The sequence below is a fragment of the Rhinopithecus roxellana genome, chromosome 20 (assembly GCF_007565055.1).
Source record: "Rhinopithecus roxellana isolate Shanxi Qingling chromosome 20, ASM756505v1, whole genome shotgun sequence".
Taxonomy (NCBI): domain Eukaryota; kingdom Metazoa; phylum Chordata; class Mammalia; order Primates; family Cercopithecidae; genus Rhinopithecus; species Rhinopithecus roxellana.
In genome coordinates, this window is record NC_044568.1 from 13,582,408 (window position 1) to 13,604,563 (window position 22,156).

At 39.0% G+C, this 22,156-nt stretch overlaps 1 protein-coding gene and 1 pseudogene across 15 annotated transcripts in view; both read left to right on the forward strand.

Moving 5' to 3' along the window:
• CHD9 (chromodomain helicase DNA binding protein 9) overlaps positions 1-22,156 on the forward strand; it is a 295,589-nt gene that overhangs the window by 251,875 nt on the left and 21,558 nt on the right. For 12 of the 15 annotated variants that reach the window (XM_030924812.1, XM_030924809.1, XM_030924819.1 and 9 more), the window contains 8 exons: positions 705-808; positions 1,331-1,448; positions 3,057-3,114; positions 6,803-6,845; positions 7,909-8,128; positions 12,091-12,293; positions 19,168-20,076; positions 21,664-21,827. In XM_030924812.1, coding sequence (XP_030780672.1) covers positions 705-808; positions 1,331-1,448; positions 3,057-3,114; positions 6,803-6,845; positions 7,909-8,128; positions 12,091-12,293; positions 19,168-20,076; positions 21,664-21,827 — 1,819 coding nt within the window. The remainder of the gene's footprint in view (positions 1-704; positions 809-1,330; positions 1,449-3,056; positions 3,115-6,802; positions 6,846-7,908; positions 8,129-12,090; positions 12,294-19,167; positions 20,077-21,663; positions 21,828-22,156) is intronic. The other 3 variants (XM_030924817.1, XM_030924814.1, XM_030924816.1) reach the window with 1 other exon arrangement.
• On the forward strand, positions 13,362-15,120 carry LOC104658313 (annotated as a pseudogene).

Here is a 22,156-nt window from a genome sequence, read left to right on the forward strand (position 1 = left end):
GTAGCTGGGACTACAGGTGTGTGCCACCATGCCCAGCTAATTTTTTGTATTTTTAGTGGAGATGGGGTTTTGCCACATTGCCCAGGCTGGTCTTGAACTCCTGGGCTCAAGTGATCTACCCGCCTCTGCCTCCTAAAGTGTTGGGATTACAGACATGAGCCACTGTGCTTGGCCTACACTTGAGTGTTTCAATCAAATTATGAATCAAAAATTTGCTATTACAGGGCATTTTCAGCGTGGTTTTCTTAGCAATAGTGGTCTAGAGGAGACATTACTTGTTCTGCAGCCTAAAACAATTCATTTACCCTTTAAGGGCCTCAGTTTTCTCACGTGCGAAATGAAATAATTGAACCACATGATTATTGCCAAGTTGTTGGCTGACATAGTCTCTACTTCCAATAGAACCCTTTGTCTCTAAATAAAGAAAATCAGTGAAAGAATATGATGCTTTAAGAAAATTGTATAGTAAACATTGTTGAAACTTATTTCTTCTCTTGGGCTTAACAATGTTCGTTTATTTTATGTTATCTTTGTTATTGCACAATTTTGTAATTTTAATTGGTGGCAATTATGAATGATTAAAAAATAATGAAATCCTAAGCTCTCTCTTGAAAGCCACAATGCTTTAAAAGCTGGGTAAAATTTTACCTCCTTTTTGACTCATTTATAATAATTCATAATGCCATATTATGATTTTTTTACAGTGACATTGATGTTTGGGTACCAGAACCAGACCACTCAGAAGTTCCTGCTGAGTGGTGGGATTTTGATGCTGATAAGTCACTCCTTATTGGAGTTTTTAAACATGGTAAGTAAGAAGTAAGGTAGGTGGGATCCCTTTCCATGTATAAGGCAATTCTGTCAGTTCTCAGTTCATTGATTTCCACTTAAACAGCTTTATTCCAGTAACACCTATGTTATATATACAGAATTAAAAGCATACACTACCAGACTATGTCAGTCACCACATTTCCTCATGGGAGGGTGGCGTGTGTAACCTACCCTTCCTGGATGTAAATCTAAGACAACTTCCTCTCTCAGGAAGAGTTCCTATGTGAGATATGTTTGTGTGTTTGTGTGTGTGTATAATACAGTTTATCCTATTTTTCATATTAACTGATAAATGTAACTGAAATTTTAATTTAGTAGATATCTATTACCAGATCATTTAATGTTTGTGATAATTTCTGGAAAACATACTTAACTTATAGCATTTTAATATCCCTTTAGTCCAGAAATATCATCCACTGTAAATAATGAGGAATGCTTATATGTATACACCTTTCTTCTTTTTATCTTTTTTTACTTTTGTAATTGGTGATGTTTTCAGGATATGAAAAATATAACACTATTCGAGCAGACCCAGCATTATGCTTCTTGGAAAGAGTGGGAAAACCTGATGACAAAGCAGTTGCTGCTGAACAGAGAGCAAATGATTATATGGATGGGTATGTGTGTTTCAGAGTCATGAATTTTCTATATGTCTCTATTCAATATCAGCATATTCTGTGTCACACTATTTATCTTTAAATGATGTAGCAGTAAGGGAATTGGAGTTTACAATCTGAAAGAGCTAAAGATACACTAATAGGTTAGCACTTATCTAACAGAATGTGATCGAGGAAGAGGTTGGACATGCACCACACCCATTCTTTAAGTGAGTTTTTCATTTTTTTCATTTTAACAGGTATATCATGGCCACTGAGTTCATAAACTTCTAGGGGCATAGAGGGGAGAAAAAGGCAAGAATGTTATAGTTGATGAGTCACATGATGACGTTTATTACATAGTCATCCCTCAATATCCATGGGGGATTTTGGCATCCAGGACACCCTGCAGATACCAAAATCCAAGGATATTCTAGTCCTATATATAAAATTGCATAGGATTTGCATTTAACCTGTGCACATTCTCCTGTATGCTTTAAACTATCTTTAGATTACTTATAATTCCTAGTGCAGTATATATGCTATATGCTATGTAAATTGTTGCTGTATCGAATTGTTGAAGGAATAATGACAGAAAAGTCTGTACATGTTCAGTACAGATGCCATATTTTTCCAAATATTTTCTTGAGACAGGGTTTTGCTCTGTCATCCAGGCTGGAATGCAATGGCACAATGACGTGTCACTGCAGCCTTGACCTCACGGGCTCTAGTGATCTTCCCACTTAGTCTCCTGAGTGTCTGGGACCACAGGCACATGCCATCATGCCCAGCTAATTTTCTTCTATTTTATTTTTTGTAAAGATGAGGTCTCCCTGTGTTGCCCATGCTGGTCTTCAACTGCTGGGCTCAAGTGATCTCGCACCTTAGCCTTGGCTTCCCAGAGTGCTGAAGTTATAGGTGTGAGCCATCATGACCAGCTTTTTTCGCATGTTTTCAACCTGCAATTGGTTGAATTTATAGATATGAAACCCACACATACGAAAGGCCAGCTGTACCTGTTTTAAGGCCTTATGTAATCTTTCTTTTCTTACCCAAAGAGAAAAGATGCATGTTGAGGTTAATAAAAACACATTTAAAAGCGAACTCGCGGCTGGGTGCACTTGCTCATGCCTGTAATCCCAGCACTTTGGGAGGCCAAGGCAGGTGGATCACTTGAGGTCAGGAGTTCGAGATCAGCCTGGCCAACATGGTGAAACCCCGCCTCTACTAAAGATACAAAATTAGCCAGGTGTGGTGACGTGCACTGGCAGTCCCAGCTACTCGGGAGGCTGAGACACGAGAATCTCTTGAACCCGGGAGGCAGAGGTTGCAGTGAGCTGAGATGGTGCCACCGCACTCCAGCCTGGGCAACAAGAGCGAAACTCCGTCTCAAAAAAATAAAAATAAAAATAAAAGTGAACTCGTGAGTAAGGGTACATTAGAGCTAGCTTTCCCCCTGTTTGCTATATAACAGCCTTCCTGCTGCATCTTGGACTCTTCTGGCTAGAGAAGAGATACCAGTCTGACCTTTAAAACAAACTAAAACCCTCCAACAAGACTTTGTTTGTCCTATCAAGTGAACTCTTAAGTCCATTACAGTAATTACAGCATTTGTTTGTATTTTAACAGGGATGTGGAAGATCCAGAATACAAACCTGCCCCAGCCATCTTTAAAGATGATATAGAGGTATGCATTGGATTATATTTTTAAATCCTCAGTTTTAGATATTCTTTGGTTTCTTGTGTGTGCTTTTTCTTTTGTATTATTTTTTGTTTTTGTTATACATAATTCTTCTGTTCCTCAGATTAGCTAAGTAAGTGATCAACTTGGGTTGACAAACATCCCAAATAATCACTCAGAATTCACCTGATCTCCCCTTCTAGACAAGAGAGGGACTGGCTTGGACATGTGGATGGAATGGGGCTTGCCCACCTGCTCTACTTCTTAGAGCTGAGAAACACAGTGTCCAAGAGCAAAATCCCAAAGGAGAGTGAGAACTAGATACTAAATATATACTGCAAGAGTTAGAAACTATACCTACATGAAGAGGTTTGAGATAGAGGGTAGAGCATCAAGGACTTTTGAGTTGCCAAAGCATAGGTCTCAGTACTCTGTTTGTAGAATGTCAAAAGAAAGAAGATGAAAGTACAGAAAATAATCTGTAGAGTGGGAAAAGGGATGTTAAAAGAGATGAAGAATGTCTAATATTGATGAGAATGTGGTAAAAGGCTAAATGACGCTAAAGCTATCAGGTAGGATTTGCTGGACTTGGTAGCTAAGGGGCTTTGATGAGGGCATGAGACAAGGCTTGCTTCAGTGTGTGGACAATGAGAACCAAAATCCTGTATAAGATCAGGAGTCTCAAAGGCCAGTAATTACTGACTAACAGCACAGAGAAATAACAAGGAAATTTATCTCATCATGGACTTTGGGTAAGAAAAGTATTGTTTCCCTTGAGAATTTGTAACCGTAGACCCACCTTCTCTTGAGTTCATGGTTTGTCTTTTACTTTATCTGTGTGGTCCAAGAGCCCTCAGTGTAATATAAAAAAGGATCAGTCCTTGACTGGTAATATATCTAGGGTGCCAAGTAAAAACAAAAAGCACCTGGAAGAAACAGTTCAACCCAGACTATGCATGAGTCCCAAAGATGAAGCCCTCCATTAAATGAAGTAAAAACCCCAAGTTTAAAAATAATTGAGAAACCATTTACCATGAGTGAATGTTAGCATGCAATAAAGAATAAGATTCGACCCCTGAGAACTTCTGATATATCTGTTGAAATTTTTAAAAAATCCTATTGAAATTTTTTAAAGTAAATTTTTAAATGATTAAAGACATTAAAGAAAGAACCAGGAACAAAAGACAAGATATGATTTTAAAACACTAGGAAGATGTGAAAAAGATGATATTTAACTTTAAAAGTGGAAAAAGGCTGAGTGCAATGTGGCTCACGCCTGTAATCCCAGCACTTTGGAGGGCAAGGCGGGAGCATCACTTGAGCCCAGGAGTTCAAGACCAACCTGAGCAATATAATGGGACCCCATCTCTTAAAAAAGAGAAAGAAAAACGTGGAAAATACATTTATTGATATGTAAAACTGAACAAACAGAGTAAACATTCTCCTGGAAAAGCAGATTAGACACAGTTCATGAAGGGAGAAATGATTTGGAAAACAGATGTGAAGAAATTATCCAGTATAGCATAATGGATTTGTCTGGACCAATCAGGAGAGATAACCCAAATAGTCATTTGAACAGGGAACGTATAATGTAAAGAATTATTATAATACAGTGATAGATTAGTAAAAAGTAAAGACTACATTAAAGAATATAGGAATAGCATATAAAAGCAGCATCTACCACTCCTAGGACTCAGATAAAGCTCCCAAGGAAGAGTCCCATCCCTATCAGGGCCAAGATCCAGACTTTGGTAGGAGGATATGGCCGTGTCTCACTGGATGGCAGAAAAGTTGCCAAACAGCTACCCTTTGAAACTGCCTGTAAATCTGCCCTGTAAGGTTGCCAAGGAAGATTTTCCTGGGAAAGTGTCCCACTGGAAGCACTCTGCTCACAATACCACTCAAGAGGGAGGTTGCTGGGAAAAGCTGCTAAGGGTGCTAAAGAAACCGCTCAAATTGACCAGGCACAGTGGCTCATGCCTGTAATCCCAGCACTTTGGGAAGCCAAGGTGAGTGGATCATTTGAGGTCAGGAGTTCAAGACCAGCCTGGCTAACATGGTGAAACCCCATCTCTACTAAATATACAAAAATTAGCCAGGTGTGGTGGCGCATGCCTGTAATCCCAGCCGCTTGGGAGGCTGAGGCAGGAGAATCACTTGAACCCAGGAGGCAGAGGTTGCAGTGAGCCGAGATTATGCCACTGCACTCTTGGGTGATAGAGGGAGACCTGTCTCAGAGAAAAGAAACTGCTCAAACTGTGGGGGCTGGGCATTGGGGAAGTGGCCTTGCTATGGGAACTAAGCAATGGAAGTGCTCACCAGAATTAGGACGGAAAACCCTTTAACTCCTACAGTGTCTCTCCAGTTTGCTTTACTAACAAAGCTTTATATCATGCTGACTGACAGAGGAAAAACTATTTAAAGAGCTATTTAACCATTTTCTTCGAGCAGGTGAAAAAAAAAATATGAGAGGAGCTGGATGCAGTGGCTCACGCCTGTAATCCAGCACTTTGGGGAGGCCAAGGAACAGACATTGCTTAAGCCTAGGAGTTCAGGGCCAGCCTGGGCAACATAGTGAGACTGCTTCCCTACAAAAAATAAAAAAAGATGACACTTGCTTGTAGTCCCAACTACTCAGGAGGCTGAAGCAGGAGGATCACTTGAGCCCGAAAGGTTGAGGCTGCAGTGAGGTGTGTGCATGCCATTGCACTCCAGCCTGGACAACAGAGTGAGACCCTGTCTCTGAAAAAAAAAAAAGGAAAAAAGAAAGAAAAATATGAAAGGCAATAAATTTGGAGCAAAGAGACTGAAATCAATAACCAACACAGTGGAATATATATTAAAAAATTTAGAAACAAGGAGGATAGCATGATAACGTCTGGCATGTATCGAATAGGTATTCCAGAAGGAGAGACTAAAGAGAATAAGAAAGAAGCACCATAGCAGCTGAGAATTTTTCAGATGTTATGAATACATGAATCCTCAGTTTCAAGAAATACAGTAAGTCTTAGCAGGATAAATAAAACTAAGTCCATTCCAAGAAACATAACAGTGAAATTGAAGATATACCAAACAAAGAAAAGATATTAAAAGCAACCAGAGAAAAAGAGAAACCTACAAAGGAATTATGATTCTAACTTCAGGCTTTTTTAAAACAACAATAGAAACTAGTAGTCATTGATATAAAATTGCTAAAGTTATGAATATAAGGTGATACTGGAATAGCTAATTAAAGATGCTTTGTTGACAAAAACTGGATCTACAGCACAAGCAAACTGCTTGAGGCTGAAAAGGAAAAGACTTGTAGCTTACCTAATAACCAGATATGAAAATGAGTAAGTTATCTAACAGTTGGTGTAAGAAAGGGGAAAAAAACACACTTAGTTAGCAATAAAACCTAGGGCATACTCATAGAGGAAGGCTGGAGGAAAAGAAACTAGCTTAACAGTAATCATAGGAAAGGAAATACTTTTAGTAAATAATTGTCTAATTGTCAAAAGCAGTAGAGAAGTGTGAAAGGATGAAAACTGAGAATAAGCAATTAAAAGTTTTATTTTTGCTAAATTAATTATTTAACATTCCATGGGGGGGTGGGAAACAGCTCTCTATTACAAAGAAGTTTGATTCTCTTTTCTTTTTTTATATGTCTCTTGACCCAATTACCCTGTGACAATTTTCTATTTTCTTTTAAAAGGATGATGTTTCCTCACCAGGAGATCTTGTTATAGCAGATGGAGGTAAATTGCACTTAACTTCTATACTTAGTATTATTGTAAATTCATATTCTAATCATACTATGAGATCAATAAACTATTACAGTTTTATAATGTTTCATATATAAACATTTTTATTGACTGCAGTTGTAATCATTATAGGACATACTAGTTGACTGGGAATTTAACACTACTTTTAGTTGTTATAAAATCTGTAGGCAGTGACTCACTGAGCTTTTATGGAATATAGGTTTTGATGACATTATGACTTGATAAACTTGTATGTGAGATTTCATCATTAAAGTGTTGATCCAATAATATATTCAACTTCTTTTTCATTGTATGTGTACATTAAGAGTCATTCTTTATCACCTAGTTTCTACAAAGCTTTTCTGTGCCAGGTCTTGCTTCTACTTCCATCTGATATCAAGATAGAAATGCACTGTCACAAGAGTACACTCAATCCCACCAGCATCCCAGAGGAACAGTGCCTCACCCTGCCATAGTTCAACTAGGAATGAAAAAGTAGTTTTTGCTTAGTATGAATGATTACAGCTTGATTATGGTATAGATAATTATACTATTACACCTTGGAAATAGAGCATTAGAGCCTACACTTACTAGGTGGATAAAACTTAAAAGTTACATCATTGTCATCTTGAATTTTAAAAATGTTTCTTCCCAATGACTTAAAATATTTTGATTCTAATTAAACTGAGATAAACTTAATACAGAAGGCTTCCATTAGAAACGTTTGCAATATTCAGTGTCTCATGGATTCACTTTGGCTTTTAGTTTATTTAAGTTAAAGCCTTGAATATTTGCCAGCCAGTGTGATATATACTAGACATGCAAGAGTTGTATTTGCTGTGCAACTCTTTATTCCACTGTATTCTACCTACTTTGAACTGCTCTTAAAGTTTGTTGTAATATTTCCTATAGCTATTGTTAAAAGAAGCTTTTATGATGAGAAATGTGGTTGTTTTTTTCCCCACATAGATTGAATTAAAAAATTTTAAAGTAAAGTTGCTACTTTTGTGAGCTTCATACAGTATGTGTTTAGTTACTATTACTTATTTAACTATAGATGGTCAACTGATGGAGGGTGATAAAGTATATTGGCCTACTCAATCAGCTTTAACCACACGTTTGAGGCGTCTCATCACTGCATACCAGCGTACTAATAAAAACAGACAAATTCAACAGATACAACCAACTTTCTCGGTGCCTACCAGTGTAATGCAGCCTATTTATGAGGAAGCCACTCTTAATCCTAAAATGGCAGCCAAGATAGAAAGACAGCAAAGGTAAGACAATAACACTAAATTTTTAATGCATTGTGTCTAAATATAGCTGTCCATTCTGAAGCCTATCTGGGTACAATTTTCACACTTTGTGGAAAACATACATAGAATGTTGGTCAAAGCAAACTGCCTTGTGCATGTACACACATATACTAACACATTTATGTATGTATAAGTGTGGTCAAACTTACAAAGATTATTGTGTCTTATAGTTAACTAACCATACTTTAATCATTTATTTGTCATGTTTAGGAACACTGAGGTATTTAAAAAATAAATAAATAACTGGGCACAGTGGCTAATGCCTATAATGCCAGCACTTTGGGAGGCCGAGGTGGGAAGATTGCTTGAGCTCAGGAGTTCCAGACCAGCCCCGGCAACAAAGCGAGACCCCCATCTCTACAAAAAAAAGGCAAACATTAGCCAGGTGTGGTGGCGCATGCCTGTGGTCCCAGCCACTCAGGAGACTAAAGTGGGAGTATCACTTGAGCCCAGAAGGTCCGTGCTGCAGTGACATGTGATTGTGCCACTGCATTGCAGCCTAAGTGACAGAGCAAGACTGTCTCAAAAAGCAGAAACAAGTGAAGGTGTAGAGCAAACTCATAAATTGAATCATTGGCCGGCCGCCATGACTCACACCTGTAATCCCAGCACTTTGGGAGGCCGAGGTGGGTGAATCGCTTGAGGCAAGGAGTTCGAGACCAGCCTGGCTAACCTGGCAAAACCCCATCTCTACTAAAAATACAAAAATTAGCCAGTGTGGTGGTGTGCACCTTTAATCCCAGCTACTTAGGAGGCTGAGGCATGAGAATCACTTGAACCCAGGAGGCAGAGGTTGCAGTGAGCTGATATCACACCACTGAACTCCAGCCTAGCCTGAGTGACAGAGTGAGACCATCTAAAAAAAAAAAAAAAGAATTATCAGTAGAACAAAAGTTTATGTTAACTAAATTCCATTCTATCATATTTTACATTTTATATCCAGACTTTTATGAAATATAAAAATGTATGGAAAGCATACATTCCTTTATTCAGAAGACAAATCCTTGGAACTACTGAAGTCAAAGGGAACAAATTGCAAGCGACCTTGTTAAAAAGACAGGCAAACTTCTCTCATTCCACAAGCTTTAACTTCTTGAATAGAGTACATGGGAAAGAATAGCTATCTTTGGCATAACCTGACTTCCTTGTTACCCGTGTCCTTGGATGTTCTCTGGAAGATATATTGTTCTTTTGATAAATTGTTCATTTGTTGTTTCATTTGTAGCACATTGATCATACTTAAAATTTAGTCTGACACTTAAGATTTTAGCTATCTTAGTCGTAATTTTCAGATACTACTGACTCTGTAAATGAACTGTTTTTGGTAACTGTTTTTGGTATCTGTTGTTGCATAACCAAGTACCCCAAAACACAGTGCTTTAAAACAGCATTAATTTTTTATTTCTCCCAATTCTGTGAGTTGACTCAGGTACTGCTGCTGCATTGTATGCTGTTGGCTGGGTTTCTGAGATACCTAGAAGAGCCAAAGAGCCACAGTAGCCCCACTCATACGACTTAACAGTTGGTGCTAGCTGCCAGCTGGGAGCTCAGATCCCAAGAGTGACCATTCCAAGTAGAAAGGCAGAAGCTGCAGATTTCTTATGACGCAGTCTCAGTAGTTACAAAATGTCATTTTTGCCACCTTCTGTTGGTCAGAAAAAGTCACAAGGCCAGCCCAAATTTAGGGAAAAGGGAAATAGATTCAACCTGTTAATGGGAAGAGTGGCAAAGCATTTGTGACCGTCTTTAATCTACTACAAATTTTCCCTCCATCTGTTGAATCGGGATTAATCTTCCTAAAATATTAGTTTTATCATAATATTCGATGGCTCCTTATTTAGTATAGATAAAAAGTATTAAGTTCTTAAGCCTAAGTTTGAAGGTCTCTTCATTTTTGGTTTTAACATGCATTTCTAACTTTATCCACTTCTTTTCCCTCAGCCAGAGTGCCCTACTTATTCTTGACTTCATACCCTAGCCTATATTGTTTCTGTCACCTGGAACACCCTTTCTACCTGTTTATTTCACACCTAGCCCATCCTTCAGAGCTCAGCATATGGCCCATTTCCTCGAATAATTTTTTTTTTTCTTGAGACAGAGTCTCCCTCCGTAACCCAGGCTGGAGTAAAGTGGCACAATCATGGCTCACTGCAGCCTCTGCCTCCGGGGTTAAAGCGATTCTCCTGCCTCAGCCTCCAGAGTGGCTGAGACTACAGGTGTGCATCACTATGCCTCACTAATTTTTGTATATTTAGTAGAGACTGGATTTCACCATGTTGGCCAGGCTTGTCTTGAACTCCTGACCTCAACTGGTCCTTCTGCCTCCGCCTCCCAAAGTGCTGGGATTACAGGCATGAGCCACTGCACCTGGCCTCTTCTATTAATTTTTTTAACCAGTCTAGCTCACAGTATTCTATTTTTTGTACTCACATAGCAACTCATCTAAGTAAACTACTTGTTTGTCACAATAATATTAAGATATTGTAATGAAATTCATCTTTTCCTTTCTATGTCTTTCTCAATTGTATCTTCTTGGGAGTGGGCACTCTGTCATATTTTTTGTCCTGTGTAGTCTCTCAATTAATCGTTTTTCCCATTTTTATTCTTATTACGCAGATTGAATGACTTGGGTTTCCCAAGCTAACTATTTTTACATCATAATTACATTAATCTTCTTAATGTATCACTATGATAAAAATGGCCCATTTACATTTTTCAAAGGTCTTTCCAATATGTTTTTTCTCATTTACACAACAATCCTGTGAGTTAAGCAAGGACAGGGTTCTACACATGCACTGAGGTTTGCAGATCTATGGTGCATGATGATAATATTACCATTTCAAAGCATCAGGAGCTTTCAACTGAAAGAGATTACTTTTACCCAGGCATTTAGGGCATTTCATAATCTGACCCAAACCCTATCTGGCTTTGTCCCCAATATAAGCCATATCCTTGTCAATCTGGAACACTCATCCTTCCCCTACAATATGGAGCACTCCCTCTTTGCTTTCTCTGTGCTTTCTTCCTAGCTTTCCCTAACCGTAGCCTTGTCCCATCTGAAATGCCTCTTACTCTGTGTTGCCTTTCTTGATTGTCAAGTCTGAACTAATCCTTCTATCTTCTGTGTTCTCCTGAAAATTTTGGTTTCTTTAACTCATACAAATATAAGCCATTACCTTATACTATAAATGTGTTTGATCTTATCTTTTTCCTGAAGGGCAGGATCTTCTTACATGATTTTGTATCCTGTGCTTATTTTCTCACATAGTAAAAATGCAAAACACTATTATTGTCTGAAGGAATAGTGTATACTTTTAAAAGTATGTTGGGGACACATGTAATCAGGACCTCCTGAGGCTGTGTTACAGGCACACATCCTTAGCTATTAAAAGTGATTTTAGTTTTTCTTTTTTTTTTTTTTTTTTTTTTGAGACAGAGTCTCGCTCTGTCGCCCAGGGTGGAGTGCAGTGGCATAATCTCAGCTCACTGCAAGCTCCGCCTCCTGGGTTCACGCCATTCTCCTGCCTCAGCCTCCCGAGTAGCTGGGACTACAGGTGCCCGCCACCATGCCCAGCTAATTTTATTTTTGTATTTTTAGTAGAGACGAGGTTTCACCGTGTTAGCCAGGATGGTCTCGATCTCCTGACCTCGTGATCTGCCCGCCTCAGCCTCCCAAAGTGCTGGGATTACAAGCGTGAGCCACTACACCCGGCCCATTAAAAGTAAATTTTTTTTTAAAAAGTATGGTTGGATAGATGAATTAACTAGCATTTTAAAATGTTTTACAAGGCAGCAATCTTGTATTTAATCCTATAGTGTTAAGTACTTGAAATGTTTTAAGTTTGTATTATAGTAATTATATTTAGTATTAATATTAATTTTAGTGACCAGTGTGGTTTTTGTTTTAATCTGACTCAAAACAGATGGACAAGAAGAGAAGAAGCTGACTTTTATAGGGTTGTATCTACATTTGGAGTCGTTTTTGACCCTGACAGAGGCCAGTTTGATTGGACAAAATTTAGAGCTATGGCTAGGCTACATAAGAAAACTGATGATAGTTTGGAAAAATATTTGTATGCATTCATGTCCATGTGTCGGAGGGTTTGTCGTCTTCCGTCCAAAGAAGGTATGTATAAAATTTCTTTTTTTTCCTTGTTTCGGTCAAAGAAGCAAAAATCACTAAAATTCAGAAATTTCCAATTTGTCTCTTTTATGTGAAATTTCAATACTATCTAATTCAACTTGTCAATAATTTGTTAGAATTGTAAATAAACTAGCTTAAAGATCCTCTATTCTTTAATCCTGCTATTAAAATGAGATCTAAAGAGAATAAAGGTATACATGGAGTTTTAAGAAAATAGGTAGAGTTTAGTGATAGATTTATGATTAGGAGGTGGTGGAAGATAAAGGATTGCTTTTGTTAAACAGAACTAACCTATATTTTCAGTCCATCTTAGAGGAATTGCACTAGAGGGTTTATTTACCTGAATAATTTTGCAAGGAATGAAGCCCCCACTTGTAAGACATTTTAAAGAATTTTCTAGAAAAGATCTCCCAGGGCCATCTTCACAGAAGACTACTAAGCAGAGGTGTTGATGCATTCAACTAAGGAATTGTTCTGGGATGCATTTCATTGTCTTCAAAGCCCAGAGACATAGCTCATCCTGTCAACAGTTCTTCTCAGTAATGCTATGTCATGAACAGTTGTCTCCATTCTTTGTTGTGTATGATTTCTGACTGCTAAACCCAATGGCCTGCTATTCCTGTTTTATAGTAAACAGATTTCCTTACTTGTTTTAAATTATTTCCTAACAGATTTTTTTGTCAGTTCACTGAATGGAGTAGCCAATCTTACTTGATTACTAGGTAATTCAGAGTAGATTTCAGTCTATTCTTAGGTCTACTGGAAAACCATAAATGAGTTTAAAATGACAGATAAAGCAAAATATTGTGTCATTTATAGTTGGCAAGAGGCCCTCATTTTTTAAAAATTTTCTTAATTCCCATCAATGAAATAGTGATATGAATATATTTATCACTTTTGATTCTAGTTTTAAAAGGGAAAGGGCTAATTACTAAATAATCTTTGACAATGTAGGGCTTCCTCAGAAATGTGAGTAAGGATATTTGAGGCAGGGGCATGAGGCGGTGGTGACCAGGCTCAGGCCAGGACCCCACTCCTTCCAGTGGCACCATGGGGAAGGCCGTGGGCAACCCAAAGCAGGCACTGCGCTGCGTGGCCAAGTCGTGGACAGTCCACATGGAGGTGCATCAGCACAGAGGCAGCACTGCAAAAAAGAGAAAAAAAAAAGACATAAAGCTGAGTGTTAGAAAGATACTCACCAGGCTGGGCACAATGGCTCACGCCTGTAATCCCAGCACTTTGGGAGGCCAAGGTAGGAGGATCACTTGAGCCCAGAAGTTTGAGACAAGCCAGGGCAACATAGGGAGACCCCATCTCTACAAAAAAAAAAAAATAGCCACGTGTAGTGGTGCATGACTGTGGTCCCGGCTACTTGAGAGGCTAAGGCAGGATCCAGGACCTAGGACTAGGACCCAGGAGGTCTAGGCTGCAGTGACCCATGATGACACCACTGCACTTGATCTCGAGCAACAGACCTTGTCCCTAAAATAAATAAACAGAAAGTTTACTCACCAAACATAATACTGTGTTTGGTGATTACACGTGGACTGTTTGATGAACCCTTTCTGACCAGGAATATGTAGGATTCTATTGTTGACACAGAATTAAAGGTTAAAGACCCATAGCTCATTGATTTGAGTGCATGCACTATTGCACTTCACATCTTCCAGCAGAATGAAGATGGCCCTAGCAGTGAAAATTTGGAGGAAGAGACAGAAGATATAATTGTGGCAAATCACGGGGTTCTGCCTGCAGCCAAATCCCATGGACTTTGGAACAGCCTAGTGTCTGATGTGGAAGTCAAATCACACCTTGATTATGTGATTACAACCTTACCATTTTCAGACAAGAATGTCAACAGCAGCCTCAGCACCTGGAACCAGGTGGTGCTGCTGCAGGGTCCTCCAGGAACTGGAAAAACATTCCTATGTAAAGATTAGCCCAGAAAAGTTGACTATTAAACTTTCAAGCAGGTATTGGTATGGCCAATTAATTGAAATAAATAGCCCTAGCCTCTTTTCTAAGCAGTTTTCCAAAAGTGACAAGCTGATAACTAAGATGTTCCAGAAGATTTAGGATGTGATTGATTATAAAGATGCTGTGGCATTTTCACTGATTGATGAGATAGAAAGTCTCACAGCCACCCATAATGAAAGCCATCAGGCGCCATTGGCATGGTCAACGCTGTCTTGACCCAAATTAAATTAAAAGGCATTTTAATGTAGTGGTTCCAACTACTTCCCAACATCACTGTGAAGACTGACATGGCTTTTGTGGACAGGTCTTCTATCAAGCAGTGTATTGGTCTGCGCTCTGCAGCAGCCATCTTCAAAATTTACCTTTTTTGTTTGGAAGAACTTGTCAAGTGACAAGTCATATACCCTCCTCAGCAGCTTTTAACCCTCCAAAAGCTGGAGATGATTGGCTTCATTGAAAACAATGTGTCAAAATTGAGCTTCCTTTTGAGTGACATTTCAAAGAAGATCAAAGGCCTGCCTCCATGGCCAATTCCTGAGGAAACTCCTTTTTCTGGCTCATATACTGTATGTCCAGGCTACACCAGGCTTTCTCTCTGGCCATGGACAAGCAGTTTGAAGAGATGAAAGAAGCTTTCAGCTTGCATTTGGTCCTGAGCTTCCCATTCTATAGTTTTATAGTGGAGAGCACACAAATAGTAAGTAATACCACTTGCCTCACAACAGCCACCACTCTGGAAATCCTCTCTATAAAAATTTGCTTAGATCTGTCTACAAGCCAGAAACCTACAACACCAACCTTTGTTATAAGTATTATATTTACTTTAGTTTAAAATGCACATTAGAAGACAAACAGCTTGTCATTTTAACTGTTTTTAAAAGATAAATTCAAATGTTTAAAAGATAATTCAAATGTTAATTTGAATGTCTCTTTAGTTAAGAATTGTCTCAGTGTGGCCAGCGCAGTGACTCACGCCTGTAATCCCAACACTTTGGGAGGTCGAGGTGGGTGGATCACTTTAGGTCAGGAGGTTGAGACCATCCTGGCCAATATGGTGAAACCCCGTCTCTACTAAAGATACAAAAAATTAGCTGGGTATAGTGGCACGCACCTGTAATCCCAGCTACTCGGGAGGCTGAGGCAGGAGAATTGCTTGAACCTGGGAGGTGGAGATTGCAGTGAGCTGAGATCGCGTCATTCCAGCCTGGGTGACAGAGTGAGACTCCGTCTCAAAAAAAAAAAAAAGAATTATCTAAGTGTGTTTATTTCCATCCTGCTTCCAACTGATGGATGCAAAATGCTACACAAGTTTGTTTTTTTTAAAAAAGGAAGATTAACATAGGTATTGTAGAAGAAGGAGAACTGTATCACCCTAAGTAAGCATGTAATCATAGCATTAAAAAATGAACATATCATTCAAGCTAGAAGGCGGCAATGGCTTTATGATGTCAGCTTGATTAATGCAAAAATGGCTTGGAGACTTTTTAATGGATAAGAAAAACCTATTTCTATGTTAATAGAAATTGAGAGAAAATTCTAGGTAACTGTTCTTTTATAATAATCAAACATGGTCCCATTTGCAGGAAGAGTGCAGACCTGCAGTGTTCAAGTGAGATACGTGCTGGATATCCCTCATAAACCAGTGCAGGCACACATGCATTGCTTGGATGTTCCCATTGTTTTGTTGGTTCAATAACATTATTCATATCTCAGGCCAGACATGGTGGCTTATGCCTGTAATCCCCACATTTTGGGAGGTCAAGGCTGGTGGGGCAACATGGTGAAACCCTGTCTATACTAAAAATACAAAAATTAGCCAGGCATGGTGGCGGGCACCCGTAATCCCAGCTGTTCGGGAGGCCAAGGCACGAGAATCGCTTGAGCCCAGAAGGCGGAGGTTGCAGTGAGCCAAGATCGCACCATTGCACTCCAGCATGGGTGATAGAGCAAGCCTTTGTCTCAAAAAAAGAAAAAAATAAAACATTATTCACATCTTAAATGATGATTCATGTTAATATAAGAAAAATGGGGCCGGGCGTGGTGGCTCAAGCCTGTAATCCCCAGCACTTTGGGAGGCCGAGACAGGCGGATCACGAGGTCAGGAGATCGAGACCATCCTGGCTAACACGGTGAAACCCCGTCTCTACTAAAAATACAAAAAACTAGCCGGGCGAGGTGGCGGCGCCTGTAGTCCCAGCTACTCGGGAGGCTGAGGCAGGAGAATGGCGTGAACCCGGGAGGCGGAGCTTGCAGTGAGCTGAAATCTGGCCACTGCACTCCAGCCTGGGTGACAGAGCGAGACTCCGTCTCAAAAAAAAAAAAAAAAAAGAAAGATAAATGGGACAATAATTGGTCTATGTTAAATAATATTAGTTTTGCTTTTATGTCATATTAAAATAAATTTCAGTTGCTTCTCTTAGCCTTTTGGCTAAGATCAAATGTAAAATTGATTTCATATTAATGCTTTGTTAAAAAAATGTGAGTGAGGTTGAGGTTCTACTTAGAGCATTTCTCAAATTTCCTCACTTTACAGTGTCCTTAATGTCTCAGTAATTTTTTTCACAGCACTCAAGGCTAGAAGAATTACCTAACATTTCTGTCTAATGAATAATTAGGTCTGACAAGTCAATAAGTATTTATGTCCTCACAATCCAGTAATTATTTAAAAACACACTGAAAGAAAAAATAATACTTCTTTCTTTCTTAAGTAGCCATAATTACTAATCAAATGTGTGCACTGGTTGGGCACTGTATAACTTTTCAAATCTTAGAAGTAGACTGTGTACTTCCCACCTCGTTTCCTGCTCCATGTTGATTTTTGCATGGTCCTTGATTTTTTTTCAAATTTTTTTGTTTTGAACTACTTTTAAAATTACAGAAGAGTGCAAAAAATGTACAAGGAGTTTCCATCTATCTCTCACCCTTCCTCTCTCTCTCTCTCTCTCTTTTTTTTTTTTTTTTTTTTTTTTTTGAGACGGAGTCTCGCTCTGTCACCTAGGCTGGAGTGCAGTGGCGTGATCTCGGCTCACTGCAAGCTCCACCCCGGGTTCACGCCATTCTCCTGCCTTAGCCTCCTGAGTAGCTGGGACTACAGGTGCCCGCCACCACGCCCGGCTAATTTTTTGTATTTTTTTAGTAGAGACGATGTTTCACTGTGTTAGCCAGGATGGTCTCCATCTCCTGACCTCGTGATCTGCCCGCCTCAGCCTCCCAAAGTGCTGGGATTACAGGCGTGAGCCACTGTGCCCGGCCCTTCCTCTCTTAATGTTAACATTTTACCAGAGTAATTATAGTATAATTATCAAAAGAGGAAATTAACATTAATGCCATTAATTAAACTACTTATTTTAGTTTTACCAATTTTTCAACTAATGTCCTTTTTTGTTCCAAGATCCTACAGTGTATTTGCTTTTTCTTTCTTGTTAGCTTCCTGCAGTCTGTAACAGGTTCTCAGCTATTCCTTATCTTTAATGACTTTGATACCTTTGAAAAGTGTTGATCAGTTATTTAGCTGTGTATCCCTCAATTTGAGCTTGTCTTATGTTTTTACGTGAGTGGATTGAGGTCATGCATTTTTGGCAAGAGTGCCACAGAAATGATGTGTTCTCAGAATGTAATTCTGGGGGATTGGTGATGTCAGTATGTCTTATTACTGATGATGTGGACTTTAATTGTGTGGTTAAGGTAGTTTATGCCGCATTTGGCCAGCGTAAAAATCCTGTAATTAACAAATATCTTAAGCTTCACAAATCTTGTTTCTTCTGAAACTTTCACCCATTGATTTTTAGTATGTCTACAGCAGTTTTTTCTGTGGAATTCTGTAAGAAAGGATGTTTCCTTCTCTCTCGTCTGTTTAATAATCAGTTATTTATTCATATCAGTATGGATTCATGGATACTTATTCTATAGGTTACAATCCAGTATTGTCTTTATTTATTGCTCAGATTGTTCCGTATTTGGCATTAGGAGCTGCTTATGTTGGTCCCTGCATTATTTCAGCAAGCCTGTATTTCTTGAGTACTTCCCAAGTGTCAGTAACCCACTTTTGCAAAGGCATAACCTTATCAAAGGGGAGGTAGCATGAGCTCATGTTGAAACTGAACTATCTCAAGCTAGTAATTTGTGCAGTATTTGAAAGATGTGGCTGTGTTTCCCTACAAAATTTGAGAAAGCCCTTGTTGCCCCTGTGAGTTCATTCCAATGTCCTGTTCCCTTTTGCAGTTTGAGATATGCCAGCTTACATTTGTTTATGGAGTATCACTTAACACAAGCTTGTCCAGCCCATGGCCCAGGACAGCTTTGAATGCGGCCCAACACAAATTCGTAAACTTTCTTAAAATATCATGAGGTCGTGGTTTTTTTTTTTTTTTTGCAATTTTTTAAAGCTCATCAGCTACCATTAGTGTTACTGTATTTTATATGTGGCCCAATACAATTCGTCTTACAATGCAGCCCAGGGAAGCCAAAAGATTGGACAACCCTGAACAGTTCTAATTTATATTTATAAGTGAGTTTGAGCAAGTGTTTGTGTCTTTAAGACAAGTGTTATTAAATGCATAGGTCATAGGGAATTTCTTAAAAGAAAATTCCCAGTTCTATTAATGTACTTCCAAAATAATCTTATGTTTTACATTAACATCCAGTGTTTTATGTTACATGATTTTTAGTACTTATTTTTAAAACTTTCTCCTCACTGGAATTTCAGAATTTCAAAATCCTCACTGAATTTCTCCTCACTGAAAAATTCTAGGAACAGTGATATTACATGGAGGCACATTTTAGAAATGGTATTATTATAAATATATAAAGATGTGTTTATAATGATTTATTTATAGAGGATTTTTGAGATTAATATTTTTGTTCTTGTTTCAATATGTAGAATTGGTGGATCCAAATATTTTTATCCAGCCCATCACAGAAGAACGTGCTTCTAGGACTTTGTATCGCATTGAACTTCTAAGGAAAGTACGGGAACAGGCCCTTCGACATCCACAGTTGTTTGAACGCTTAAAGCTTTGTCATCCAAATCCAGATTTACCAGTCTGGTGGGAATGTGGCCCTCATGATAGGGATTTGCTTATTGGTGCTGCCAAACACGGGGTGAGCCGAACAGACTATCACATTCTTCGTGATCCTGAACTCTCATTTATGGCAGCTCAGAGGAACTACAGTCAAAGTAAGATAGCTCATTCAAGGACTTCTACCCCACTTTTACAGCAATATCAAGTAGCACTTTCTGCTTCTCCTCTTACCTCTCTACCTAGGCTCCTAGATGCTAAAGGTATTATTCTAGAGGAGATGAAAGTTAAAAGTGAAAACCTTAAAGAGGAGCCTCAGTCTTCTGAAGAAGAATCTATGTCTTCTGTGGAAACCAGGACACTAATAAAATCTGAGCCTGTAAGTCCAAAGAATGGTGTTTTACCACAGGCTACTGGAGACCAGAAATCTGGTGGAAAAAGTGAAACAGACAGACGCATGGTTGCAGCCAGAACGGAACCCCTAACTCCAAACCCAGCTTCTAAGAAACCAAGAGTCCACAAAAGAGGATCGGAATCCAGCTCTGATTCTGACTCAGATTCTGAGAGATCATCCTGTTCTTCCAGATCATCTTCTTCCTCATCGTCCTCCTCTTCTTGCTCCCACTCTCGATCAGGCTCTAGTTCTTCTTCATCTTCATCTTGTTCTTCAGCATCTTCTTCATCCTCCTCCTCTACCTCTTCCTCCTCCTCCTCCTCTTCATCTTCATCAGAAGAAAGCGACAGTGATGAAGAGGAAGCCCAAAAACGAGGTACTATGCATAAAATAATTCTACATTTTTAAGATAACTTTTCTTTTTTTTTTTTTTTTTTTTGAGACAGTTTTGCTCTTGTTGCCCAGGCTGGCGTGCAATGGTGCAATCTCAGCTCACTTCAACCTCTACCTCCTGGGTTCACGCGACTCTCCTGCCTCAGCCTCCCAAGTAGCTGGGATTACAGGCCTGTGCCACCATGCCCGGCTAATTTTGTATTTTTAGTAGAGATTGGGTTTCTCCATGTTGGTCAGGCTGATCTCAAACTCCTGACCTCAAGTGATTTGCCCACCTCGGCCTCCCAAAGTGCTGGGATTACAGGCATGAGCCACCAGGCCCGGCCTAATATAACTTTTCAAGTGAAAATGAAAAGAACTTGCTTCAGGTAACTTAAGGATGTTTAAAATTATTTGCTTAAGGTGTTTTTTTTGTTTCTTTGTTTTGAAACGGAGTCTTGCTCTGTCGCCTAGGCTGGAGTGCAGTGGCATGATCTCAGCTCACTGCAGCCTCCGCCTCCCGGGTTCAAGCAATTCTCCTGCCTCAGCCTCCTGAGTAGCTAGGATTACAGGCACCCACCACCATGTCCAGCTAATTTTTGTATTTTTGTAGAGACATTCCCATGTTGGCCAGGCCAGTCTTGAACTCTTGACCTTAGGCGATCCACCTGCCTTAGCCTCCCAAAGTGCTGGGATTACAGGCATAAGCCACTGCGCCTGGCCTGTTTGCTTAAGTTTTATATATATAAATTTTCTTAGGAAAGCACTATTGAGAAGAAAACTAGAGTTACTGATACAAATTCCCTATTCAATATTCAAGGCATTGCAAAGTAATCAAGCAATTTAATTAGAAATTTTATACAATAGTTTTATTTCTTTGTGATTGTCTTAAATTAAATATTGTATTTTTCCCAGGAACAAGTTGATTAGTGAACAAGTAAAAGATAATATTATATAGCAGTCACCAAGAGTCTTAGACCAATGAGAATATCATAAGCCATTTGTCAGCCATGACAAATGCTTGTCAGCAGAACAATGTTTGGTGGTCCCCTTCTGCAGAAGCCGTTGCAGCAGTCCACCAGTTCAGGGACAAGAAAATGAGCCCAATTAAACATGAGCAGGAGCTGGGGTCTCTTATAACAACTCCGTAGGCATAACTTTCAGGGTTGCCGCAAGGAACATGCCCAGTTCTAAGAGTTACAGGAGTCACCTCATCAAGAGAATTATGGTATCCTCATCAGGTATTTATAGTTCTGCCAATCCAGATGAAGTCTACCAATCAGGAGTTGTTTTCAAAATAATGAGTAATGAAGTCAGACGTAGTGCACACCTGTAATCCGAGCTACTTGAGAGGCTGAGGCAGGAGTATTGCTTGAGTCTAGGAGTTCTGTCCAGGCTGTGCGACACAAGACCCTGTCTAATAATGATAGGTACTTTTTTTATATTCTAGGTGATTTTCTTCCCTTTTTTTATCATTTGTTTTTACTTCTAACATTTTCGTTTTCAGATGTTTCTGAATAATTATATAAGATATTTCTATATAAAACTATTTTATGTAGTCTTTAAAAAATATGATTATAATTGTTCTTAGCAGAAAGTACTACTCACATGAAAGCCTATGATGAAGAAAGCGTCGCATCACTGAGCACTACGCAGGATGAGACTCAGGATAGTTTTCAGATGAACAATGGGACACCAGAGTCTGCTTACATTTTACAAGGTGGATATATGCTGGCAGCCTCATATTGGCCAAAGGTAAAGAAATAATTTCTTATTGGGATAGGTCATTTCTTAGTATTTTTCTATATTGCTTCAATGGTAGGTATTCTTACTATGTGGAAAAACAGGTCAGTGTAAAATGTAGGATAACATTTTGGTGTTAGCTTCAAAAGTATAAATTACTACTATCAAGTAAATAGTTCTGCTTTAATGTATATGCTTCTCAACATAACTTTAGAATATTTAGAATAAAAGATAATGAATCCTTACTTTCAAGTTAATCTTAAAGTGCTTCTTTATGAAATAGGTGCTTTTGACTGAGTCTCCTTGAAGAAGTTTACTGTTGCCAGTTGTGACCTAGAAAG